This window comes from Dryobates pubescens, chromosome 14 (assembly GCF_014839835.1).
Source record: "Dryobates pubescens isolate bDryPub1 chromosome 14, bDryPub1.pri, whole genome shotgun sequence".
NCBI classification, from domain to species: Eukaryota; Metazoa; Chordata; class Aves; order Piciformes; family Picidae; genus Dryobates; species Dryobates pubescens.
This window is the reverse complement of record NC_071625.1, coordinates 8808422-8836414: the sequence shown is the minus strand read 5'-3', so window position 1 is coordinate 8836414 and position 27993 is coordinate 8808422. Positions and strand designations below refer to the sequence as shown.

The window sequence follows — 27993 nt, the reverse complement described above, 5'->3', positions numbered from 1 at the left end:
GAGGCGAGTGACTCTGCCGGGCCCAGGCAGGGAGACACACCGCCGGCGTCCCCTGCCCAGCCACCGCGCGCATGCGCAGCCACCACGCCGGCCCGCAGCCAGCCCCGGCTGCCAGCGTCCCTCGTCCCGCCGGAACTGACGTATGAGCTGCTTCCGGGGGTGAAACGCGGAAGTGGCGGGAGGTGGCTGCGGCGGGAGGCCGAGGGCAGGGCGGCCCCTGGGCTAGAGCGCCTCCCAGCGGCGGGGCTTCTGGGCGCGGTTTGGCCTGCTCGCCATGAACATCGACGTGGAGTTCCACATCCGCCACAACTACCCCTGGAGCCGGCTGCCGGCTAGCGTCAAACAGGTGCCGGTGGGCGGGCAGGGTCCGCGCTATTAAGCTCCCGACCCGGGGAAGTGGAGGGGGGGAAGACGTCAGACGGAATGCGGGGAGACGTGGAGGCTCGGTCCCGCCTGCCCTGGCGGCAGTGGGGTGCCTGCGTGGAGGGGAGGTGTGAGGCTGTAGGGAGGGAGTGGGAGCCGGCTGTGTGTGCGGGCGTGGGGCTTCTTGTGGGGAGAAGGGAGTATGAGGAGGGTGTGGGGTCTGCCTGTTAAGACAGGGGAGTGTGGGGGGCCCCACAGTGGGAAGAGGGGACGTGCGTGTGGTGTCTGGGCAGAACGGTATGGAGTGCGTATGGAGGAGCGGTGCGTGCAGGTGTGTGCTCGGGGAGCTCAGTGAGTAGAGCAGGACACGGGGTGGCTTGGGGCCTCTGAGGGCAGGGAGAGATAGGACAGTGTGGGTGTTCTCTCTCAGTTTGTGCAGCTGTAAGACCAGCTGAGGCAAGTATCCCTCACACAGCCGCTGGACAAGTGTCAGCAGACTTGTGCAGCCTGGTGTTTTGGTGGCCAGGGAGCTGGCAGTGTATAGCTCATGGAAAAGAAAACCTCATCAAATATTGATTTGCTGGATTTAATGGGCCTCTGATAGCCGAGGGGAGGTACTGTATCAAGACAGGAGGAGGTTTTTGTCACCAGAGTCTTGAGCTGCTTGAAAGCAGCTGCAGTTAAACAATTCCTGCACTTGCACAAAGGAAGAATGGAGAGGATGAGTGGAGGCTGCAGGCCCTGACTAACTGAATTCCTTGAGTTTGGTATTTCAGGAGCTGTAAGAGGGGTATGGACGATGATTTCTTTTTACCAGTCCAGCTGAGTGCCATACTGTTGGCTTTGTAATTCAAAATAGAAAATATAGTAGTATTTAATGCGTTATTTACTTTGGAATTTTGTTTATTTAAGTATTAGAGTAGTTCTTAATGGTTTTGTAGTTTGAGCAAGTACTTGGATCCCATTTTGGATGTTGTATCTATTTGGGACCCTGTCTGTGATATCAGATGTTTCTTTTCTAATACCCGATTCCACCATGTGTCTGCAACTTAATACTTTATCCCACATATACAATAAAGTGCCTTTTAAGGATCTTTTTTTTAAATATGAGCACAAATGAGGGAATTGGGAGGGAAAGAGGAAAACCTTCAGCTCACTTGTAGAGGCAGAGTAGAAGAGCAACATGAAGAACTTGGAGGGGACAGCTTTTGAAGCAAGGCATTAAAGCATTGACCAAAATTCTCCATTCATCTTCTTTCGTGATAGTGAGCCAAAGTGCTATGCCTATGGCTTGATCTTGTGATCTAAGATCACTTGATTGACTTAATAAGCTACAGCTTGAGTTGTTTCATTACCTTTTTCATTACAAGCTTCTTAGGTGCAGCAGTTGAAGCTTCACAGGTCATTCACCGTGCTTGGTTTGTACTACACTAATTTTGGGCAGTTCTTGAAGGTGCTTCTTGGCTCATGTCTTCCAAAAGGCGGTTAAAACCCTTTGACTGGAGAGTTAGGTGCTCACTTTTTTAATCAGAATGATGCTGGTAAAATAATAATAGTATTATTGCTTAAATCCTATGGAGAGAGACCTATTTAACTAAAGATAGTTTTGACCTCATACAGAGATTAAAGATGCTATCGTGGCATTGAACTGGAGGGCTCCCTATATAATGACAACTGCCTGCATGTTTCCTCATAAGATACTTTGCAGTGGCTTAGCTAAAAGGGCTGTTGTGTGTGTCAGCTAAAAGGTGTTTATGTTTTCAAGGGTCTTGGAAACTCTCAGAGGGAATATGAAAGGCAGGTCGTACTCTACAGCATTCGCAACCAGTTACGATACCGGAATAACTTAGGTGAGTAAAGAAGCAAATGAACAACTTCTGGGTGGAAGCTTGTCTTTGCTGTGAAACTGCAAGAAGTAATCCTGTTCAAAGGTCCCTCCTTCCCTAAAAATAAATACTTTAAAGAGATAAAACATCCAGAAAAGTCTTGACTTTTGAGTCCATCTGGCAACTGACTGAATCCCTGCTGCAGTTATGCTGCCCTTTTCCAAGAAATTAAGAGCTATTAAGACAGGATTTAATAAAATAAAGCCTGTCACTAGACAAAATGCAGACTGTGGCCCTGACTCACATGAGCTATTGGCTATGACCTTCAATTTATTTTGCACTGACTGCATCCATTCATCTTTGTAAAACAGAGAATAGTTTCACTAATTAAAAGATTTCTTGTAGCTTGCATGAGTTCTGTCTCGGTGTGCCACTTCCTGTGACCTGTAAAAACAATGTAATCTGTTCTAATGGCATCCTGAAAGGCTCTGGGAGTACTTGTAACATGTAGAAATCCCTGCACCACCATTTAAAATGAAATGTCTATCAATTGTTCTTAGTCCTTCTGGTGTAGTACTTTGTTTTAATTGAACTTTATAGAATACATAGAATAGAATACATAGAATAAACCAGGTAGGAAGAGACCTTCAAGATCATCGCGTCCAACCCATCAACCAATCCAACCCACCTAATCAACTAAACCATGGCACCAAGCACCCCATCAAGTCTCCTCCTGAACACCTTCAGTGATGGAACAGTGTAACTTTTTGTTTCTTCCGTTGTAGTTAAGCACGTCAAGAAAGATGAGCGTAAATATTATGAGGATCTGTTGAAATACAGTCGAGATCATCTCATGTTGTACCCTTACCATTTGTCTGACATCATGGTGAAAGGTCTGAGGGTAACACCATTTTCCTATTACACAGGCATAATGGAGGTGAGTACAGAACTATGGCAAGATTACTTTCTTTGCTGCCCTAGAGATGTTGGTAATGCCCCCTGTAAATCATATGAGGCAGTGTCACGTGGCTTCTTTGGTTTTGGACAGGGTCTGCTAACAAGTTAAGGAAATGGTAAAGAAAGTTTCCAGAGAACTACTTGTACCTGCATTTTTGTGCCTTCTCCCATTGTTAGCCTTTCAAGAGATGATCTTTGTTACGTGGATCTGGGGCGGGACTTGCTCCAAACCCAGTCTTTCTCTTTTGACGTTGGATTTGTATCTTTCCACTTCAAACTGTAAATACCTCATTCTGTTAAAAAAAAATAAACCAAAGAGAATTACTGCTTTTAAAACCCAATGCATTTGAATACTTTTCCCTTTTTGTTCTTTCAAAAAAGGACACTTTACCATGTTCAAAGCTTTTTCAAAAGCTTGAAGCAGATCCTTCAGTATGAAAACAAAGATGGTTCTGTTTTCTGCCTGCTCTCTGGCAACCTTCTTTTACATTTTCACTGGATATCAGAAGTGCTTTTTTGTTTCTTTTGTGTGTAGTGATTGCAGACATAACAGATGAGTTGTTAGCTTATTCTGTTAGCAGTTCTGTGTGCTGGGGTGGGTTTTTTTTTGTGAAGGCAGAGACAGGTTCTTGTTATTTTTCAGTGAGCATTTTTAAAGCTTCTATTAAACAGAAGTCTTAATTTTTTTTTTTCCAGGTAACTGACTTCAGTAGATTTGTTTTAATTTGTTGGGTTTTTTTTCTTGGAAAGAAAATAAAAGGCAGAATTTCAGACCTGCTTCTCTGAAACAAGGAGCTTCCTGTTGTAACTAAGTTTTCTTGTGTTTTTAAGGATATAATGAACAGTGAAAAAAGCTATGATTCACTACCCAACTTCACTGCTGCTGACTGTAAGTATTACCTACTTGCAACACTACTTCCACTGAGTTTGGAAATGAGGAGCTTCTGAAAATGAATTGTCAGGCATCTGTTTGCTAGAATATATGCACATGAAGGAAGAGAGAGAAGCATTTAAAGAGTGATATTAGGGAGTGTGTACTCTCCATACAGAGTTCTGTCTGTATGGTCTGCACTGCAGGTGGGCTACTTTAAGTACATACAGTTACGTGCAGACCCTTGTGCAGCTTCTGTCCTTGCTTGTATTGCATTCCTGTTTGCTTGGGCTTGTTGGTGAAAGGTCTTACTGACTGGTTTGCATCAGCAAGCTGAATTGCTGGTCCTTTTCTAGTGCATTTTTCAGCACTAGAAAAGAAAGCTTTAGCAAGATACTGGAAGACAGTTAACACTCCTGAGAATTAGTATCAGTCTGGATTGAGGGATGACTTACCAGAAAAGAGAACCTAGTATTTTATGACACTGCTGGAAGTGCCAGATGTTTTATCCTCTTTTCTATTAGATGGTTGTGGGTATGGGATGGGGAGATGAGGAAAACAAAAACATTGAACCTGGTGGATGAGAACGGAGTAAGAGCAATAGCCACCTGGTAATTCTTACAGAATAAAGTGTAAACTGTTGGCACAGAGAGGATGTTAATCAAGCCTGCCACTGGGAAGCTTTTTATAGCTAAAGACTTCATTCAGGTGAGGAGTAACCTGCAGCTTTTGAAAGCAACTGAATTTGTGTTTATGGTATTTTGTTTGTTTGCTTCTTTTTTTAAAAGCCTGCCAGTTAGCTGTACAAATTTGCCTCTATGTAGTGATCACCCTGGGGAAACAGAGAAAACTTTTTTCCTCAGCATCACATGGCTTACTGTAAATCTACTATTAGTTGGGATTATGAAGAGAGGAGAGACTTCCTGATGTTTATTTTTCCTTTGGTTGGTGTTGTTTTCCCCTTTAGCAATTCTGTTACTTTATCAGCAGCTGCAGGTCAGTGACTGGTGTAATTAACGTGTCCTCAAAAACTAGTGTCAAAGGTTGAAGTCAAAACTGACATGGAATGTAGATTAGAACTAATGAGTACCAGGTCTGTCCGTAGTTCCTTCATGGTTGAAGGCTGGAGATGACTGAATTAAATTATGATTTAGTTTAGCTCAACTGTACCTTGATCATCTTCCTTGGAGCCTTATATGGCCTTTTGTGCTCTAGTTCTTATTTAGAATTCTAATCCAGTGTGGTGTGGGCTTTGTTGGGGGAAGGAAAACTATTGACCATGATCTCATACAACTTTAATCCTGTTCATTTGAAGCATAGTTATTATCTGTTGATGTGAGTGTAGGAGAGAAAAGGATTATTCCCTGCTACTCTGTGACTTGAGTGATAGGGGATTATTGTTTAATCTTTTCTGGGTTTAGATGCATATGGTTCTCTGTAAAATTCTGAGTTTAGCTCTTGCAAATATAAGAAGAAAGAGTACTTAAAAATATTGTAGAAGTAGGTCTGATTCTATGAGGAATGTTTTATGTATCTTCAGTTTAAACTTGTCTGAAGTGAATGAAAAACTTATTTTTCAGGTCTAAGACTTCTTGGTATAGGAAGAAACCAATATATAGATCTAATGAACCAGTGTAGGTCTTCAAAGGTAAGCTTGTCTTTAGTTTTCTCTCTCTTTCCTTCATTTTTCCCTCCTCCTATATTATTTAATAGGAAATGAAGAATGGAATAATGTTATGGGCCTGGTTAGTTTAATAGTGTGGCTGATTGACTGTGATGTCATGTATTGTTGATTGTGTTATGTTTCCTGAAGTTGATAAAGAGCAGCTCCAGAGGAGGGCCACAAAGATGATCCAAGGGCTGGAACACCTTTGCTGTGAGAATAGGTTGAGTGAGCTGGGGCTGTTCAGCCTAGAGAAGCGAAGAGTCTGAGGGCACTAAGGTCCCTTTCAACCTGAGCCATTCTATGAATTTAAAATCAGAGTACACTGAAGAAAAGGAAATCCAGTGACACTTTTTTTTTTTAAATCTTCTATTTTCAGAGCTAAATTTACTATGTGGCACCAGATAACCAATGCCTCTGGGCCAGTGTAAACATGGAATAACAGTACTGGTTCTGGTAGAATTATTTTGTGTTCTGTGGGTGCAGTTGAGATCAGAGTTGATTGATTCTGTGACACTCTTCCATCTAGGTGTAAATTTTTGTAGTATGTATGTTTTTCTGTAAGGTGATGTCAGTGAGTCTGAACAGGCATCCTGGCATATGAACAGCACATGGAAAACACTGTAATAATTGCTGGTAGAAATTGGCCCTTTAGTTTGCAACAGTTCCTGTCTTTCTTAGGACACTCCTAAGAATTCTTGCAGTTGCTTCACAGTGTTCCTTTGACCAAAAGTGTCCTTACCAAAAGAGGAAGCTGACAGAATGAACCAAAAAGTAATGACTGTACAATGAAAGAGAAACTTTTCAGGTCTATAAATAATGTCCTTTGTTTTTTCCTTTCCTGGACTCACATTCACTGTAAGCTCCATGCTGATTGAGAATGTGGGGTGCTTTGTCCTTTAAAGTATGTTCCTAAAATGTCGTGGGTTTGTTTGGGTGTTTTGTTTGGTTGTTGTGTTTAATTTCATTTTGGTTTTGTGTTGTTGGGTGTTTTGTTGGTTTTTAAGGTCATTGACCTCCTTTAAAGTACCCCTTTTGTATACTTTCTTTGCTGTACTCCCTTACCTGTCCACGTTGGGAAATGGCATAGCATACACGTGGGCTTTGATATTAATGAGTTTGAAATGTGGGGGTTTTAATTAGTGACACATACAACATGGATAAAAATACAGGTTTATGGAAAGACTTAACAGCATCAGATGTAAATGATTTTTTGCCTTCCCTCTTTTGTATGGTTTGAGAAAACCTACTAAATGGCAAGGCTAATAGTACTTGTGTGTGTCTAGTCTGTGAGTCCAAAGTACTTAAAGTGATGTTTATAAAGATCAGTTTGTGTAAAGGTAAATGTCTGTCTGCACATGTGAAATGCTTTTTATTACTATCTCAAATGGACTGTACCACTGCAGAAATTTTTCAGAAGGAAAACTGCTCATGACCTGTTACCTGTGAAACCTGTGGATATTGCTATAGAAGCATGGTGGGTGGTGCAGTCTGGCTACATCACTGAGGATGACATCAAGGTATGTGAGTGTGGATTCCATCTCTAATTTTAGTTGTGCTGATAGCCCCTGAATGCAGGGACTTTATTTTGGGTGGAATATGCAAAGATCATGTTGCAGGTTTGTAACAGCTCTCATGGAAATAAAGATTGGAACTCATGGGAATTGTGATGTTTTCTTTGTTGATATATTCTACCTTCTCCCCCCTTCATAGTTTCTGCACTGTACAGTGCTGAGATGGTTTAGTGTCAACCGGTCTGTGGTTACTGCTGTGCATGATAATGTGCTCTGGGGGGAAGAAGCACCAAAATATGGCTTCTCAATTTTGTACTTAAGCCCTGGCCCTGGTTTTGAGTGAATCTTCACCTTCAGTGTAATTACAATGTTAGTGCATTTCACTTTGTATTTCTTTTCATTGTTTCTGCTCCTTGGTGGTTATTTATTTTTTTTTCTTTTAACTGTTTGCTCTTGTAAAACTTTTCAGCAGACTTAGTTTTTCATTCTCAGTCTGTTTCCATTTTCAAGTTTCTCTTTACAGTCAGCTAGTAATTTGATCTGGATTTAATTCCTTCTCTTGAACACATTGAAGTCAATGATGGAGTCTTCTGGTTTTGGTAGCTACTTGGAACACCTTGGCAGTGGCTACTTATTTTCTGACATCCTGTCACCCCAGAGTAGTTAACTGAGGAACATTACTTTGATACTGTAATGGACCTCTTTGTAGAATGGTTCCAGTTTTGTGGCTGAACCTTGATTTGGAAGTTTTGAAGAGCAAACCTATTATACTGTGGACCTGACATGTCTAATACTTGCTCAATTAAGTACTGTTCCTAGAGCACACAGAATTTCGTGCAGGGACAAGAGGAAAAAATGTGAGACTTTAACAGGAACTGCAGTTAAGTCTTCAGTGCATGCATTACTTCCTCTATTCTTACAATGTTTATGGTAGATTTGAGGCTGAAATGGTTGAGAATGTTATTTGAATGGTGTTAAATGAGATGCATAGACTCATTTCTACAAGAGAATAACATTTCTTTTACCTAGATTTGTACTACATCGGAGAAGTCTGCTATTGATAAGATAATTGATTCAGGTCCTCAGCTTGCTGGTTCATTAGACTTCAATGTAGTTCACAGTAAGTTTTTGCTGAGCATTCCTTTTCATTTTGTAGATCTTGCTTTGTAAACTCTTAGTGTCTGATAACTAGGAATCAAAGAGGTTGTAGAGAGCTGATGCCTAAGAGAAGGTCAAGGGAAATACTCAGGTGCTTGTGCAGACTGCTGCCTGGATCTTGTAAATGGTTTAGCAGTGAACCATTGGCAGCTGTTGTTTGTTATTGTTTAGTTCAACAAATTCTTTCATTAAAAACTGTCAGTAAAGATTGTGGGGAAGAGGGATGTGGATGGGGATGAGAAACTAAAATTAATAATGTCAAGAGTTGACAGGAAGTAGTAAAACTTCTCTGCTTTTGAAAGGAGAGTTTTTGGTGACTTTGTACTGTTTGAACACCATTGAAATGGAGTTTAAATATTGGATGTTGTGTTGTTACTCAGAGGTCTGGAACTGTTAGTGAAAAAAGGTGTGTGTCTCCCTGTTTCAGTGTGGCAAGTGTGATCATACTGGTCAAGGGAGTACAAATTTGTGGACAAACTCCTTCTTAAGCCTATCTGTAAATGCTTGGATTGCTACAAGCAAGTGACCCTGTAATTTATCTAAAATGTAGGCAAAATCCACTGATGTTACTGAAGCTGAACCAAACAATTAAAAAAACAAGTGAAGTTGGTGAAATTCAAGATCTGAAGTGTGTCTGAAATAGTATAACCAGGCTTGAGAAAATTTTAGTTCTAAAAACACTTCATGATCTTTCTCTATATGGGGCCTGGTGTTGCTTGTGGAGAGGGTTACAGCTCAATTTCACTAGGTTTAGAAGGCTCTATCATACCTTTCTAACCTAACTGATGGACAGGAAAAGAATGTACAGATAATTGTTAATATAATGGACTGCCGGTAGGATGAGGTCTTTTGGGGAAGTACTATTTAGTTCATACTATGATGTCATCAATACATTTCAGGTACAGTAAGTAAAGATGCATCAGCTATGAGAACTGAATCTGAAGGAGACTGAGTGAAAAACACCCTTAGCATGGTGATACCTTGTAAGGTCATCCTGATCCATTAGAATTGGTTTGATAGGCATCAGTTTGTATAGCTGAGTATGTGTCACTGCCTGTGCTGAACAGCAGTTGTATCAGCATGAATTCAGGTTTGTTTAATGCAGGCATTTTATTTGGGATCTACCTGGAGGCAGTAATTCTATGAGATGGACTACAGATGTATACACACATGCTATATGGGCTGACCTCTGTGTGAAACATCCTTAGAATTCTGCTTCAGGTGTTTAATAACTCTTCACTGGAGGGTTGCTGATACACTCCCTTCCCACTGTAACAAATGTGGTGTGGATGAAGTGATCTGAGGTAACCTCAAAGGAACCAGTGACAACAAATTTGGCTTATTCTATACTGTGTAACTTAACTTTATGCTTTACTATTAGAGTATAGCTGTTACAAACCTTAAACTCTAAAGAGAGCCATGCTGAAATGTTTTGCCCTTCCTTAAGAAGTTACCCCTGGCTTATGTACTCTTCAGAGCTCGGCTGAGATGCTTAGTACCCAAATCAGTCTCATGTGGGGAAGGTGTCATTTGAAAATCTACTGTATTATTATCCTTGTTATATGCAATGCTCATCTATTATCTGCTGCAGCTTTGCTGATGTCTGGTGCTGAAGTGCCCCAGAATTAATTTGTGATAGTTTTGTGAAAACAGCTTTCTGGGACCGTAACTGGGAAGAACACATCAGGACCATCAGAACTGATGTGATTCAGTTTACTACAAAGCATGTGAATTCCAGCCTGAGTTAGAGAGGAATCAAAATGCAGCCAGCATCTTCCACTGACAAAACTAGTTGGGGGTGAAAAAGCCCCACTTCTTGACAGTATGGTGATGATGTGAAAACTAAGTTAACGTTTAGGCAGACACACACTTGCCCCTGTCAAATGTAGCTGCTTTGGTCTGTGGTCATTCTGCTGTGCTGTCCTGAATATACTTGTAGAGCTCCAAGTCTGCTGCAACAGGCTGCAAGTAAAGAGCTCTGGGTTAGAGTAACACTTGGTTAATATTAGATGTGATTTATTGATCCATGCACTGCAAAGTAATATTCTACTGCACTGACTACTAGGAAAAACAACTTTAAATTCGGAGTTGGCTGATGGGGAAGTGCATTTTGTATCATTGCTACTTTGGAAAATGCTTTTTGGGCTTTTCTTGTTTTGTAAAATGATGTGCTTTTATTTACCAAGGTTTATATAACAAAGGGTTTATTTACCTCGATGTACCAATATCTGATGACAGCTGTATAGCAGGTAAGTAAATATTTAATGCTGTTATGCTCCCTTGCTTTCATTTCAGTTACCCTATAGGTTCTCTGTTGTAGAAGCTGCTTGTCTTTGCGTTTGCTTAGACAAAACATTTGAGCTGTGAGTTGTTTTTTCCTGCCTAAAAGTTATCAGCCCTATTAAAACATTCTTTTAAATTGTATACAGGCTTTATTTCAACTTGGATTTTGCAGTTGGTTTGTATATTTGAGTAAGATGAGAGTCTCTCAAATTGTCAAGGCATGAATAAGTAATTACTAAATGTCTGTAACAAAACATGGTGGGTTTTTACTTCTGTTTTCTAGATAGGTGCAACTTTTCCCATAGCTGTTGGTTCCATCCCTTCATGGCATGGTCTTGCTGCCTCAGTCATATGCTGTGTCCAGGGACTATGTCGAAGCTTGAACTAGCACAGCATATGGCTGCCCTTAAAGCAGCTCATTATGCTATGCTCAGGGGTTTCTGAATTCAGTGTAATCTGCAAAGACACAAGTCATTTGGAAACTGGTCATGCAGAGTACCAGTTGTTGTTGCAGTAGAGATCAGTTAAATGAAAGTCCTCTAGACACAAGAGACTTGCTGCTTAGGTAATAGCTTTGGGAGTCTCCATGCTGGTGTGTGTGTGGGGGCTGGATTTTTTTGTGTCCCACTCCAATCAGAGCCATGATTTATTCTCCCTCTGTGTTACAAAATCATATTATGGACTGGGTGACTGGATGTTAACCTGTAGTGGGTGAGCTGGAGACAGCAAGGCTATGATGTGAAATAGCATGGCTCTAGCTTTTATAAGAAAACAAATTGACAACCTTATACTTCAGGGGTGGGAGGATTTGAAATCCCATGTGTACTGTCTTTAGCCTTTCAGTCTTTGTGACTGGAAAATCCTCAGAATTGCAGGTACTGGGAAAATAAGGCTACATTTTATTTTCTTCCCATTTTTATGCAGTTTTAATTTGGTAGTAAAAGTCACCCAATTTGTAATTTTGCCCATAATTCTTCTCTGTAGTGCCACCACTGGAAGGTTTTGTGATGAACAGAGTGCAAGGTGATTACTTTGAAACGCTCCTGTACAAGATATTCGTTTCAATAGATGAACACACTAATGTGGCAGAGGTAAGTAAAACTTACCCTGTGTCAGGGAAATAGGAGTACTTGGGAGGACTCAAAGCACACTGCTGGAAATACTGAAGGCAGAGAGATGGATTGATATCAAGTGAGTTTATTTAGAGGTGTTGCCAGGCTTCAGATCCAACCTGTTTCTTCTATAGTGCTTCAGACTTGAAGGAGTTCAGTGGAACAATTCTGGAATGATTTTATACATCAGTCAGGTTTAGGCTAGGTTTAGGCTGGAGGTTAGGAGGAAGTTTTACACAGAGAGAGTGATTGGCCATTGGAATGGGCTGCCTGAGGAGGTGGTGGGGTTGCCGTCGCTGGGGGTGTTCAGGGCGAGGCTTGACAGGGTGCTTGGTTGCATGGTTTAGTTGATTAGGTGGTGTTGGATGGTAGGTTGGACATGATGATCTTGAAGGTCTCTTCCAACCTGGTTGGAACTCTACTCTACTCTATTCTATTCTCTAATGTGGACTATTTCATATGAGCTAGAAATGGGTGGGACAAAGTCTGTTTTGCTAGTGTGAAAGAAAAAGTAGTGTTTTTTTCCCTGTTGGCAGTGAAAACATGCAGGGGGTTGTCTTAAAGTCAGAATGTAGCTTTTACCTAAGTATTTGTAATTTTAGTATGAAAAATATCTTTTCCAAGGTCTTAGTCTCAAAACTTGCTGAATAAGCACCCGAAAAAGACCCAGGAAATACAATCCAGGATTTGTTTTCCCCTTTGTGTGTTTCTGAAATACATAATTAACCTAGAAATGAATAGAATAAACCAGGTTGGAAGAGACCTTCAAGATCGAGTCCAACCTATCATCCAACACCACCTAATCAACTAGACCATGCAACCAAGCATCCTATCAAGTCTCCTCCTGAACACCTCCAGTGATGGTGACTCCCCCACCTCCTCAGGCAGCCCATTCCAATGGGCAATCACTCTTTGATTTACATTACCCTAGAAATTGCAGATTTGTTTTCCCCTTTGTGCGTTTCTGAAATACAGAACTAACCTAGAAACCCTGGAAATTGCACAGTGGAGGAAAACCTCATGCTTCTCTTGCCTACTTTCAAATGGGAGAATTAGGAGGCTTTGTTGCCTTTTTTCATCAGTTTCAATGAAGACCAAATAGCTCCTCCCAGTACAGACTCAAGTTTACAAGTAAAGAAAACCAACAGATAGATGCCAAAGCCCACAAGCAGTGAATTACTCTGCATTGCTAATACTGTTTGTTTTGTTTTGTTTTTAGCTTGCAAATGTCCTAGAGATTGACTTGTCTTTAGTAAAGGTATGTGTGTGTAATACATCTGTCGAACCTGATGTAGAAATTTCACTGTCTTGCAAGCTGGTTTGCTACAGCAGTTGTTTCTTGTGTGTGTGTTCCTTCAGAATGCTGTGTCCATGTACTGTCGGTTAGGCTTTGCTCATAAAAAAGGCCAAGTCATAAACCTGGATAATCTTCATCCATCATGGAAGAATGTTCCTTCGATAAACAGACTGAAGTAAGTATCTTCATTCTTTCACAAGCCTTATTTCTCTCTTTGAAGAGAGTGTTTATAACCAGCAGAATCTGATTGGAAAGCTATTGGTCGGTTGCTTTGACTTCTGCAGCAGCACATTTCACTTGGCTTTCCAGTAGTGTATGATGACAAGAATACTTGATCCTCTTTTTGTAATCTGATGATAAGGGCTGGTAATTTAGCCTCTTAAGTTCAGGGTCCTGCTTTTGTTAATTTAGTGCTGGCTTTTTTTGACCTTTAAATGTCTAGTTGCTCCCTTCTGAAGCAGACAAGTGTACATTTGCTTTAAACTTCTGGGGCCCAAAATAACAACTGTGCTAATACAGAGACACTGTCCCTTGGCGCTGCTGTGAGAGAATATGTGCCTAAGTTTTGCTTGCTTCCTGTCAGGAACTATAGCTGTTCTGTCACTCACCTATAGAGGTATACATCTGATATGTATATCAAATCCTGACAAACTGTTCATGCCAGTCAGCAAAGGGTGCTCAGAGTTGGAATGGCACGTTCTGTTAATAAAGGCTTGTCAGGCGTTTTCAGCTTGGTATCTATTAAGCCATTTAAAATGATTGCTATGGCTGAGTTTTCTTTAATACTAATTCAGTCTGTGAAGAGAAAAAGTGAGTAAGATTTTTTTTCCCATTGGGTTCTTCTTCAGTGATGGTGGCTTCATTTTGTTGTTCTCTTTTTTTCTTTCTAAAATCTGGTATTTTCCAATCCCCAAATAAACTTTCCTGCTGAAGGACTCTGAGACATTTCAAGTGTGACTGGTTCAGGGCTTTAGAAGCATTGGAAGGCATGTGCTGGGTATGCCTGTGTGTGGACTGCTTAGCACTGGAAGGCAGAGATAATTCTCTGGTGCTACAGTGACCGATAGATGTGGATTTTAATTCACATTAATAGGAGTACTTTGGACCCTCAAAAGATGCTGCTTTCATGGGACAGTGGGGAAAACAGAAGTCCTATACAGGAAGCTGGGTCATCAGCCACAGATACAGATACCAACAGTCAAGATGATCCAGGTTAGCACTAACAGTAAATTTTAATACATTAGGATCAACTACTTAGGCTTTTAAAGGGGGATCTGAGAACAAGTAAAAGATAGATTGTGTAGATTCTTTTTTTTCATGTGGAATATGCAGTGGGGGAGGTGGTGTCTACTGCTTGCTTTAAAATTCTATAGCCAAACAGCTTTTGTCTGAAGATGAGGCTGATCTGTATTACAGATGTCAATTAACACAAAGAGACCAGGTTTGGAATTGAGTCAGCGGTGTAGTCAGGGCTAAGGGAATTCTGTTCTGCTTGGTATAGCAATAAAATTGCTGTGGTGTTCCTTTTTTTTTCCTTTTAAACAGATTTGACTTAAAGTTGATGATTTTACTTTTAAATCAAACAAGCCTGATCTTATCTAGTCTTTTTTATTCTCTATTAGCTGAAACAGCCAGCGTGAGCAGCCTGAATCTGTCCGGTGGACACACGAAACGAATTGCCTTCCTCTTTGATTCTACTCTCACTGCCTTTTTAATGATGGGAAATCTTTCACCGGTATGTCAGAATTGGTCAATGTGTTCAGAGTAAATCTACAGAGCTTCAAAACACTTTGGCTTCAATATAATGCAGCTGTAATAATGGGAAAAAACCTCTTATTGTTTCTCTTTAAAAAAATGGTGTGGTTTTTTCCTTTTGATTTTACTTGCTCGTTCCGTTCTCAAGGAATTAACAACGTTTTGTTGTGTTTCTCCAGAACCTGAAAAGTCATGCAGTCACTATGTTTGAAGTTGGGAAACTGTCAGATGAGAGTCTTGACAGCTTCTTGGTGGAGCTGGAAAAGGTAATCTTTTGCATGTTTGACCAAATTGCCTTTTCAACGCTTGATATTATAAAGGATCCAACCGCCCTGCCTCGGTATTTTCCTTGTGTAAAACTGCTTATCTAGTATTACAATGCTAAGAGCAAGGCCTTTAGCACACCAAATTGGAGGGGATCATTTGAAGACTTCTGAATGTGTCCAGAGAATGGCAATGAGGCTGGGGAGAGGCCTCAAGCACAAGCCCGATGAGGAGAGGCTGAGGGAGCTGGAATTGGTTAGCCTGGAGAAGAGGAAGCTCAGGGGAGACCTTATTGCTCTCTACAACTACCTGAAGGGAGGTTGCAGCCAGGAGGCGGTTAGTCTCTTCTCCCAGGCAACCAGCATCAGAACAAGAGGACACAGTCTCAGACTGCATCAGGGGAAGTTTAGGCTGGAGGTGAGGAGAAAGTTCTTCACAGAGAGGGTTGTTAGCCATTGGAATGTGCTGCCCAGTGAGGTGGAGGAGACACTGTCCCTGGAGGTGTTCAAGAGGGGATTGGACGTGGCACTTGGTGCCATGGCTTAGTATTCATGAGGTGTTGGGTGACAGGTTGGACTTGATGATCTTTGAGGTCTTTTCCAACCTTATTGATTCTATGAAATGTTTCTAACTCATACCTTTAACACCTCTAATGACCTTGCATATATATAAATATGATTATGGTGAATCTAATGAGCAGAGTGAGTTCATGAACACACAGCCTTGCATTAGGGCTTGTCAGTGGAAATTGCTTTCTTTTTAGTCAAGTGTGAGTATTGCTGAAGGTCTGCACATTTTAGTAGGAAAGTTGGACCATTATGTGCTGGAGTGTTTAACCTGTCCATCTTATAAAGATTGCTCTAGAAGAGAATTATGTTGGACTGCTGTTAATTGCTGTATCATTTTGTACCAGTTGGAGTGACTGGCCATTTAAATCTTTAACCTGAAGACTTGAGTTGTAGTTCTAACCAATAGATGTTGCCTTTCTGTGATTTCTGACCATTGGTGATTAGCACGCCTGAGGCTCACTTTGCATTTAGTAGTTGCTGTAGATCACCTTTGCATCTAAACTGCAGGGTTGTTACTCAGTTGCAAAGCTTTAAAATACCAATTTGTTAATCTTTTTGTTTGTGTAATTGATGCTTACAGAAGCAACCTGCCGTTTGTATTTCTTTGTTTGCTGTTTAGGTTCAAAGCACAGGTGAAGGGGAAGCACAGCGGTACTTTGACCATGCCCTTACGCTGAGAAACACAATACTGTTCCTGAGGCACAATAAAGACCTAGGGGCACAAGCTGTGCAGCCAGATCAGCCAAATAATGGTACTGTGAACCCTGGAGCAAATCTTTCTGAGTTTGGAATGGGCTGCCCAGGGAGGTGGTGGAGTCACAGTCCCTGGAGGTGTTCAAGAGGGGATTGGATGTGGCACTTGGTGCCGTGGTTTAGTAGTCATGAGGTGTTGGGTGACAGGTTGGACTTGATGATCCTTGAGGTCTTTTCCAATCTTACTGATTCTATGATTCTTTACTTATCTGCCTCAGAGACAGCTTTCTGATTAAGCTGCCATTTCAGAAAGCAATCAGTCTTTCTTGTTTAAAAATATTTTGAAGCAAACCTATCGCTTTGTATCATCCTTTGGGCCTGTATTAGTGGATTTGCCTTTTGAATGACAGATCTAGTTGCCAAGGCTTGGATTTAGCACCTAAAGCAACAGATTGAAAGATAATGATGGTAAGACAAGCTGAACCTGAAGAAGTTGAGAATTTTTTGTGCTTCTGAAGGCCCTAATTAAGGAGGTATAGTTAGTGAGGAGCAAGCTGTTGTTCTGTGTCAAGCAACCCTGTCTGACTGGAACTGCTAAAATCATGCACAGATTTATTAATAATCACCCACAAAAGTGTGAAGAACTAGTTGTGGAAAGCACTGCATTCGTGGCTTAGAAGGGGAGAGTGGGAAAATCTGAAACCATATCTTGGGTTGTGTGTTCCATCTGAAGTGCTAATTTCAGATGCTTTCATTTTCGACGCAGGGTTTCCCTTGGACCTCTTACGATGTGAGAGTTTGCTTGGCTTGGATCCAGCTACCTGCAGCAGAGTTCTCAACAAAAATTATACCCTTCTGGTTTCCATGGCACCACTCACCAATGAAATTCGACCTATTAGCAGCTGTACACCTCAGGTGAAAAAAAAAAACAACCCACCCTGGTGTTTTCCTCCCCCCCAGTGTCTGGTAATAAAATACCTTCTTAGTAGCTTTGTTTGGGATGCATCCATTTATGTGTCCTTTTTAAAGTGATTCAATTATTGGCATGTAGAATCAATAGCATTGCAGAGAGGAAATATTGAGGAAGAAAAATGTGAAATGCTTAAAGTAAATTGTTTGTCTATTTTATTAACCATTTATCTTCAAGTAGAGTCAACAGCAGATAGTTTGTTGTTGAATTTGTTGATAGAAAATCTCTTACTATCATCTTTCTGTAAAGAGTCTTGTTGTGATACTGGAGTAAGTACCTGGAATATCAGCAGAAGCAGAGTAATGCATTTGAACTTCTGTTCACTAGATATGTGCCTCTAAAAGATTCTTAAGTTGTATCTGGCCATGTATAACAATTGCAATATTAATATTAAGACTCAGGGGTGACCTTATTACTCTCTACAACTACCTGAAGGGAGGTTGTAGAGAGACGGATGTTGGTCTCTTCTCCCAGGCAGCCAGTACCAGAACAAGAGGACACAGTCTCAGGCTGCACCAGGGGAGGTTCAGGCTAGATGTTAGGAACAAGTTCTATACAGAGAGAGTGATTGCCCATTGGAATGGGCTGCCTGGGGAGGTGGTGGAGTCGCCATCACTGGAGGTTTTCAGGAGGAGACTTGATGGGGTGCTTGGTGCCGTGGGTTAGTTGTTTGGGTGGTGTTTGATTGGTTAATGGGTTGGACGTGGTGATCTTGAAGGTCTCTTCCAATCTGGTTTATTCTATGTATTCTAATTGCTCATTTCTTGAATAATCTCTTCAGCATATTGGGCCTGCAATACCAGAAGTCAGTTCAGTTTGGTTCAAACTGTATATTTACCACATAACTGGACAAGGACCACCCTCTCTGTTGCTCTCTAAAGGAACACGTCTTAGAAAACTTCCAGACATTTTTCAGGTAATGTATCCTTGGATCAGTGTTAGTTACCTATCTTCTATTTAGCTTTTCAATTTATGTGAGATTATTTTCACCTCCTGTTTGCTAGGAAGCTGCTGCAGTGGCTACATAACTCTGCAGCAATTGGTGACAGGTACCTCCTGGTCAAAGTAGTGTCTTAACTCTGATACTGACAAACTTCTGTCTCTACCAAGAATGTGAACAGGAGTGATCCTCCCTACAAAGTGTAACACTCTGGAGTTGTAGTTACCTGTGGCAACTCCCTAATTGTAACAATGCCTAACTCTTAGTATTTTATGTGGTTGGATAGTCCATTGCAACTAAATACTCTTAATTTCTCTCTTCTAGGGTTATGATCGCCTACTAATAACATCTTGGGGGCACGACCCAGGAGTCGTTCCTACTTCAAACGTGCTCACAATGTTGAATGATGCTTTAACACATTCTGCTGTTTTAATTCAGGTAGGGGCTCCTCTGTTAATCTTTTCTTTCACATAACAGTTTAACTCAAAAGTTGTGCAAGTTTTCATGATTTATACGACAGCAGAGCTGCGCTTTTGCCAAGAGCTGAAAAGTGTTTAACACCTGTAGCCAGTGCTGCTGTCGTTCACTAGAGGCCAAGACATGAGAATTGAACTAAATAATATACTGTATATGCATTGTTGTATTGTGGGCAGGCATAACAGGCTTCAGTTTGCTAAAAGTGAGATTTGGATTTATGACAGTGGGAATGTAGAAAACCAGAATGAAACTGGAGAGTCCATGAGCTTTTTAGCCAGCAGTTGTGTGAGGTAACTGGCAGTATGAGCTGTAGTTCAAGAAGTGCACTTTTGTTGTACTGCTTGGTATTTAGCTCTTACAGTAAAGTATGAGCAAAACATGCTCTTCAACACAAAGTGCAGAAACAGAGTGAGTTTGTCTATTTGGGAGAAGTAAAATAGCTCCCTCTCCTGTTTCTTTGGTTCAGCTAACTCTCAGGGTTAATCATTCAATTGAACAGATATTTAATATTGTAAAAGCCCCACAGAACTACACATTCTCACAAGCCCAGTTAAGACAGCTTGAAAGTGTTCTGTGCTTAGGAGTGGAACCTGGTTTGCTTCACAAATGCTCAGGCATTAAAAAATCTGTTTATAACCAGTAACTGGAGAGAGAAATCACTCAAGTTTAACTTCATTGTGTTTACTCACATGCATTTTAGGGGAAAGGAGGGGACATTTTGATCTGCTTATTTGTTTCTTCACCTTGACTAGTACTCTGTAAAAAGAGAGCACAAGCAGGACTAAGCTCAGGTGATTATATTTTTTTGTCCCTAATTTAATTTCTTGATGTTCAGGGGCATGGCATGCATGGAATGGGAGAAACAATGCACATACCTTTCCCATTTGATGAAGCTGAACAGCAAGGAGGTAACTGACTGTCTTTAATCTCTACCCCACCATATTTAATTTTCTAGCATGTTACCTTGCAGGCAGGTTGCTATAATCTCTTTAATGTAAACTTTCTTGGATTTGCAAATCAAGTTAGACAAGAAAACAGAACATTTAAATGGAAGACAAATACGTTCTGAGCATGGAGGTACCATCTTCTCCTTTCTCCCTTCCCTGTCCTGATTGGAAAGTGTTTTCTGGCCTCAGTTCTCTCCTAGCATGCAAGCAAAGTAGTAACTGCCACAGAGACTTCTGAATCTTTTTCTCTGTGCATACCTGCTTATTAGCTGGCATCTTTAAGTGCATAAATCTTCCATGTATTCTATGCAACATCTCTCAACTGTAGACAGGTGAGACAAAAATTGAACAAAGTGATCTTGATTAGTAGCACTGAGAACTATTATTGAGGTTTTTTTTCCCCAGGAAGAGCTTTACTAGCAGAATGTGGCCGTTTGACGCTGTGCCTTTAAGGAAGGGGCACACTGGCTAAATGTTTGTAAAATATTTTGGTTTTCTAAACGAATTTCATTGGTAGGATTGTGGGAGGAGAGATTGGACCCAGGGGAGTTGGGAACTTTCTCTCAGTCTTCCTTCCTTCGCTGTCCCTCTCGGCTGGATCTGCTTCTGGGATTCTGGCCAACTAAGATAAGATACTAACTCCTGTGCAAGGCCTTTCTTCCTTTCCTGCCCTGTTAACCGTCCTCGTCTCTTCTTCTACCTCTTTGGGGGAGAAGGGAGGTAGCGGGGTGAAGGGGACACAGGGGGAAGCCCCTCTGTGGGGGGTCTGGTTTCTGGTTGAGTTCATTTGCTGTACATTCCTGTATATATTGTAAAATACCTGTGTTTGTTGCGTTACATCTGATCTGTTTCCTTGTAAAATATAATCTCATTTCTCCGACTGGGTTTAGCCGTGGTTTCTTTCTCAGTGGGGGAGGGAAAGCAGAGCCTTTCCTTTCGAACCACCACACAGAATCTTCTGCTTCTTCAAAGTCTGCCTAGCACAACTAATTTTGAAAGGCAGGAATTAACATGTTCTGAAATACTCCTTGATGCTTAGGACACAGGCTTTGCATAGTTGAGGCCTTCTTGATTAAGAGCTGGCATAAAAGTAGGGATTTGGAGATATGAAATCGAAAATTACTTAAGCTACCACTTAGAGAAATGTGGTCCAAGTATAAGTACAACTCAACTTCCTAACCTAGTTTCTGCTGTGTTCAAAGTGAGTGACTTTGTGCTTTCTGGGATGTCTCTCTTCTCCTTACTTCACACTGAAAAATCTTGAAGGCAGAATTTCTTGAGTTCTAGCATGAACAACTGAATGTTGAAACTCCTTGTTAACCTCTAATACTGTATTCTCATTCCTCAGAATTTCAGATAAGTGGAATATGTTTGTTGTTTTGAATTTGCCAGAAAAGACTCTGGCACTGAAAGAGGTGAACAGTTGATTCCTAGCTGAACTTTGCCATCTCTGCTGTGGCTGTGTGTGAAAGATTGATCACCACCTGTTTGTATTTTTGTTTTCCCTTGACTCTTTTAATATACTATAAATTACTAATTAATTAGCATGGGAAGACTGTGATCACTTATATGCTATCCCAGATTTCTACCAGTGTGTTCACTAAGATGGAGCATTACAAGAGAGAAAGATCTGGATAAAAAAACCAGCCTGGCCTAGCGAATGAACTGCGTGGTTATAGAGGAAGCTTCTAGTGAAGTAAGCTGATATCTGTGTTGTTTTCCACTAGAGTTCTCCCGTGGGAACATGGGCATTCATACAGCTTTAAAAACACTGAGAAATAAAGTAGACTTGCAGCATCTTTGTGGCTATGTCACTATGTTAAATCCTTCAAGTCGGCATGCAAGCAGAAAGCTGAGTGATTCTTCTGATGGAAGAGGTTGGTTACCAATAATTGTGTTTCTGCTATGGGCCCTTAATTTCATCTACAGTCACCTTTGCAAACTGAACAAAGGGTTAAATTCTCTCATTTAGATCTCCACAAAATGCTGTCCAGCACTGATAAAAAGCCATTTTGAGTGTAGTGTAGTGGTTTAGAAATTTCCCACTGTGTGAACAAGAAGCACAGCTCACTCAGTCAGAAGCAAATGGAAGTTGTATTTTAAAGGCATAGCCTGAAACTGCCACAGGTAGTATGCTCACTTCCCATTTCTTTGACTGGTTCAGAGATAGCAAATACATAACCAAAAATCACTGCATTAGAACAGTCAGCAGAAGAAAAAAATAATTTCAACATATTGAAAGTAGGTTGAGTCATCTTTATGTGCCAGAACATAATCTTTTGTGTGTTGAGGGTCCTGAGGTGACTCTAGTCTTAAAATAATCCTGGCCCTTTGTTTCTCCACATCCCTTCCTCCAGTTTTATAGTCAGGTGCTCAGTGGCAAAGCTTGTGTCATGTTCTTTACATCAGGCAGTAACTAAGCTTATATTTCTATTTCTTGTATTTCTATTCTATTCGTCTGCATGTTTATGTAAGAATTACTTTACCTTTAGGTGAGGCTGAACTAGCTTCAGGATCTGATGTAAACGGGAGCACAGAATCATTTGAGATAGTAATAGAAGAAACCTCAATGGATTCTGCAGTCAAGCAAAACCTTGAAGGTAAAAGCATGACAAAGGGCTTGTACTAAACATTTTCATTCCAATGAGACATCTTATTTTGAAGTACCTTGAACATACTGTTGTTTGATAATTGACACAAGTACACTGCTAATTGTCCTTTCTCCTTCAAATTGACGTTTCCTTAAATCTTTAAGAAGTTCAGTAAAGGAACCGTCTTAAAAGCTATGAACAAGTCAGTTGACCCAGTTCTGAGATAACTCACTCTGGAGGTAATACTCTTGTGTTGTCTTTTCTTAAAATTTGGTTGTCTCTTGGCTTTCTTTCTGTAGTACCCACAACAGAACTGGAATGGGTTCCCTTGGAATTATGCTTTGGTATTCCACTCTTCAGCTCTGAGTTGAATCAGAAGGTCTGCCGGAAAATTGCCACCCATGGCCTATGTAGAAAAGAAAGGTGAGCTGTAATTTGTCAGCTTGTGGTCGTTTGAGGCTGTGCCTTTAAGAACAAACACTGCTGGAACACACTGGCTAATGTTTTTGGTACTAGAACCAAAACATTCTGATATTCTAAACGAATTTCATTGGTTGATAAACAAAAATTCAGCTTTAGATTGTGAAGCGGTTGGAAAATTTTTTGTCCTCAGTTCAGTTCGGTTTGGGAGTTGGGGGAGTTTGGGGTTTCAGCCTGTTCTCCCTGCCTGCTTCTTCTGCGAACTGCTGGACTTGGCCTTCAGATAAGCAAACACTAATCCTGCATGGGCTTTTGAAGCTTGCTAACAACTCTTTTCCTTAGTAACTTGCCTTTCTCTCTCTCTAACCCCTTTTTGGGGAAAAAGGGAGGTAAGGGGGGGAGAGAGGGGGTTCCAAAGAGGGGATCCCTCCCTCAGGGAGGGATTTTTGTTGTGTTATTTGTCTTTGCTGTGTATTTCTGTGTATATATTGTAAATACCTGTATATATTGTGTTATATATAACCTGCTTTCCATATATGCTTGTAAATATATAGCTTTTGCTCTTCGACTGAGTTAGCTGTGGTTTCTTACTCTGTGGAGGAGGGAGAGCTAAGCCCTCTCTCAACTTACCACACAGCTGCAGGTTTAACAGGTTGTATGTGTTATGCTCAGACCTTTTACAAAAAACAATGCCTACAACTTGATGACTGTTAAGAGTAGAACTGAGCTAAGTTTCATAGAAGACCTAATACTAGCATGTAAGGTAGTTGCCTTTTGGCTCACAGACACCAGCTGTAGCCTACAATCTAGTAGTCCTTAGTTGGGATGAGATTAAGATTAGGCTGGCTTTATAGTTTCTGCCAGACAGAAATCAATTTGTTGTAGTGAAGTATCTACAAGCAGATTAGGAAAAGTAAATTTGTGTGGTTTTTTTACTCCTTTCCCCTTCCTAGCCTACCACAGACTTTCATCCTAACTGTTCTAGGGTGGAAATGTTACTGGTGATGCTGTGCTGTAAAATGCACTTAGCTCTCATGGAAGTTTTCTTTCCTAATGGTGTATTACTTGCTAAATTTAGTCCTGGCTTCTGATCAAACTGACTTCTGCTTTCCACTGTAGCTTTTCTTTGTGAAAGGTTGCTCTTTCAAAGTGGGATTTTTGGGGTTGTTTCTTTTGTTCAGGTGGTTGCCTGGTATTTTTGGTTGCTTGGTTTTACTTGTTTGTCTTTCCTAGGGTGTGGTTCTGGTGACCAAGTATAAGGCTTCTTGAAAATGTGGCTTAAAGGTTTTATTGTGGTAGCTGACCTGCTTTTTAACAGTGTCACTAATGTGCTTGTTGAAGTCATGTTACCAAACCATCCCAGATAAGGAGACATGAGGAGGTCTAATATATTACTATGTTATGTGAAACTGCATTTTTCAATTGCAATGGTTTCACTGTAAGGCAGTGTCAGTTATGGGGAAGTCATAGAATAGAATCAAACAGGTTGGAAAAGACTCAGAGATCATCAAGTCTAACCTATGACATAATACCTAACACCTCCTGACAACTAAACCATGGCTCCAAGTGCCACATCCAAGCCTTTTCTGAATACCTCCAGGGACGGGGACTCCACCACCTCCCTGGGCTGCACATTCCAGGGGCAAATTACTCTTTCTGTGAAGAACTTTCTCCTCACCTCCAGCCTAAACTTCCCCTGGTACAGCTTGAGACTGTGTCCTCTTGTTCTGGTGCTGGTAGCCTGGGAGAAGAGACCAACCCCCACCTGGCTACAACCTCCTTTCAGGTAGTTGTAGAGAGCAATAAGGTCTCCCCTGAGCCTTCTCATGGCAGTATCTTGAAGGGGCCTATAAGAAAGCTGTGGAGGGACTTGTCAGGGTGTCAGGAAGTGATAGGACTGGGGAGGAATTCTAAAAAACCTGGACATGGTTAGATTCAGATGGGATGTTAGGAAGAAGTTGTTCCCCATGAGGGTGGTGAGACACTGGCACAGGTTGCCCAGAAGTAGCATTTTGCTGACTAGAGTCAAGAGCAGATGAGTTGAGCACCTCTTCAGTGATGACAAAGACGACCAAGCTTTCTGCCTGAAGGCTTTTGCCACATTGTGAGCCAACTACCATGGTGGTGTTTTACTAGTAAAAAAATTATGCACCTTTGACATACCTTCTCTCTTGTATTTTGACAGCCTTCAAAAACTCTTACATTCCAGCAGAAAGCTGTCTCTTCAGGTCCTTAATTTTGTTCACTCATTCCAGGTAAGGAGCAGTAATCCACATGTAAGTCATTCTGTAGGGTCATTCCTTTTCACACTCCTGCTTGTCATTCTTGGGGGTATGGAAGCATACATGGTTCATACGCTTTTTCTTCAAATGGTAAATGTATTAGGCACACTATAAACCTCACATTTTACTGGTAGCAAAAAGTGAGCATATCCCTATCCCTTCCTTGATGTTTGTCTCTTAACTTCCATGGCTGCATCTTGTGTGGAATTATTTTCATGGTTTTTTGTGGGACTTGCACAACCAAGTTGTTCTTCACCCCGGTTGTAAAAGGCCTGCCTTGCTGATTGCTTTCTTGCTTCTTTGATACCTTAAAGAGACTTGCTGCCAACCATGGATATGCTGCTAGTCCTTTGAGATTTTATTTGTACCTCAAATCAACTGTGTTCCCTTAGGGGAAAAAAATGAAATACATGTATTTCACACCAGTTAACTTTCTGCATTTGTCCTAAGGTCTTCTAGAAGTTGGTTCTGAATGAGTAGAAATACGTAAAACTGCACGCTCTGGGAGGACTTGCAGAGCATAGATAGACAATAGAGGTCTTGTGTAGCTAGGATGGAGGAATTCCAGGTCTGCAGCCTGCTATAATTCTGCATGGAATAATATGCTAGCAGGGCATGTCCATGTGTAACGTGGGATCTGTAGCTGCTTGTGTCTTAGGTTATTTTTCTCTAAAATTCCCTTTTCAGTAAGGTAAGGAACTTGCAGATGGCTTAACCAGGTAGTGTTATGGATGATCTGATTGTGAAACTGCCTCCTCATGAGAATATTGATATTCCCAGTAGGTTTGAAACCATCTGTCAAACAATCTCAAGTGACTCCTGTCCTTATCTCTTGATGTTATCTCTGACATAGACTTTCCTTGATGATAGTCAGAGAGGGAAGAAAAAAACCAAACACAAAAGGTGCTGAAGTGGTGTTGTTTTTTTAAGATGAGGAAAAACAAACCTATGGGAGATACAAACTACTCAAAATGTGGTCATCAGTGTCTGCAAACATTCATATACCTCTAAGCAGACTGAGATAAATAGCAGTACAGTAGCTGTTCTAAAGAGTTTCATAGCTTTACATTCATTTTGCTGGGTCTTTCCTTCAATGTTAAGCCTTGCTCTTCCCTGGAAGTTAATTGGAAACCAAATAATGTGTGCACAGATGCATTTGAGGCATCTGTATGCCTATTTCATGCCTCCCCCTTGTTTATTCCATGTTTACTGCCATAATTATTTGGTATTGATTGGATTAGAGTGGCACACTTCAGAGACACCAAGTGTGTTTGCTGATTAGACTAGGCTTGTCCTAGTTTGCTTGTTAAATCTCTCATTGTCTGTCTTGGGTTTTAAGACATTATTTTTTTCCCTTCCTTTTGCTTTTAGGAAGGTCTGTCAACACTGGATCAGCTCCATGATGCTGGCTCTTCAAGTTCACTTTTGCAGCCCATTTCTGCAGATATGGGTGTTCCACTTCCTGCCAAGAATCTCATGTTCAAAGAAGGTGTATTGTCTGAATGGAACGGACGCTCCCCTTCCTCAGTTTATTTCAACCACACCTAAGGAACCAGTCAAATAGGAATTCCAATGCATTGATCACTAAAATGCCTTTCTTCTCTTATGGTTAATTCCTAGTGCCAACCACTAAGAAGTGTACTGCTGCTGCAGCATAACCCATATAAAAGTAGTGTTACAAACTGTGTTGTGTTGCAGTATTGGGGGAGCGCTTAAACCGTCTAGAACTTGTTACTCATTACTGCATATCTTGCTGCAACAGAGAGCTTTTTAGCTGTCAGCACTATTTTTATCTTGAGACAATCTTTCTTTTGTAACTAAACATGCCCTTTCTAGGCTTTCTGATGATTGTTAAATTTCTATCTGTCACCACAAAATTGCAATAGTAGTTTTCTATGTTCGTTACTCAGACCTAAATTCTGTTTGGTTTTGTACTGTATTACTGGAAACCTTTCTGCATAAAGAGATTTGGCTCTTCCTCTGAAAGCTCAGTGATACCAACTGTTTAAAAAAAAAGTATCATGGTGATATTGGGGCATTAAGAATTGTCCAGGTCTGTAGTTCAGCTTAACAGTGGGGCCTTGTGCAATGGAGTGAGGTTTGACGCTTACGGTTAGTGCAGACTCAAAGGCCTGGTGATAATTTAAGGTCACGTTTGAGGGCGAGTGGTGCACTTACATTGCTGGCAGAATTTGATGGAGGAGTGGAATTATGGAAGGGCTAAAGTGGTTGGTTCTGTTCAAGGAGTTCTTCATAATAATGGGTTTATCTTGCTCTTTGTAACAAACCATGAGTGTCTGAGATTTGATCACACTGGGAGTCAGTCCCGCGTTGGTATTTGAAGCCAGCGATGATTGCTGTGGGAAAACTACTGATGTCATCAATTGAGTTTGAGGTAGATAACTGTATCTGTCCTGTTTAATGTTTGAAAGAACAGAGCTCTTCATTTTTCACATGACTGTCATTAGGTAAGAGCAGAGGACATGCAGGCAGAGACTGTTTTCCTTGAGCCATCAGCTGCTGATTTTGACAAACATTAACAGTGAGTTGTTTAATCTAAAAGCATTTTCTGGCTCTGTTTGTAGGGATGATTTTATGTAGTGTGATCCCACTTTGTTTATATTGGGCATTAGCCACTTTCTTTGCCAGCTTAAAAGGCTGTCTCGTTTAGTTCATGAAGAAAACAAGAGATGTAAAACGCTGAAGACTTCTATCCCAGCTGTCTAAAATACTCTGCCAACTCTCTTCTTTACTGGAACTGCCTTGGTTTAAATAGTTGTAATTAAAAATCAGGCTTAACCATCCTGTCATTACTAGCCTACTAACAGAACAAGAATCTGTTGTCAGCATAGATGATGCTGGACAGCAGCAAGGAGAAACATTGCAACATTTGGTTTTGTGTCCTGTTCTGTATGACTGGAAAAAAACCCCAAACATAATGGAAGTTTGAAAAGGAGAAACATACTGTGGTAGTGATGAGATAATGCAGTGGCTTCAGTTACAACTGTGAAAATTCTATTAATCTCTCTTTCCCCCCCCCC

General features: G+C 41.0%; 1 protein-coding gene across 1 annotated transcript; it reads left to right on the top strand.

The window, feature by feature from the left end:
- The first annotated feature begins 217 nt into the window (after positions 1 to 217).
- On the top strand, positions 218 to 27993 carry FAM91A1 (family with sequence similarity 91 member A1). Its single transcript, XM_054167240.1, has 24 exons — positions 218 to 346; positions 2129 to 2213; positions 2975 to 3126; positions 3978 to 4035; positions 5598 to 5665; positions 7087 to 7200; positions 8224 to 8314; positions 10539 to 10601; positions 11620 to 11726; positions 12967 to 13005; positions 13107 to 13219; positions 14138 to 14256; positions 14667 to 14779; positions 14979 to 15065; positions 16252 to 16384; positions 17092 to 17240; positions 18077 to 18211; positions 18560 to 18673; positions 19548 to 19620; positions 21387 to 21536; positions 22152 to 22259; positions 22550 to 22673; positions 24856 to 24925; positions 26324 to 27993. The coding sequence occupies exons 1-24, from the start codon at positions 275 to 277 to the stop codon at positions 26498 to 26500; spliced, it is 2514 nt and encodes an 837-aa protein (XP_054023215.1). The 5' UTR covers positions 218 to 274; the 3' UTR covers positions 26501 to 27993.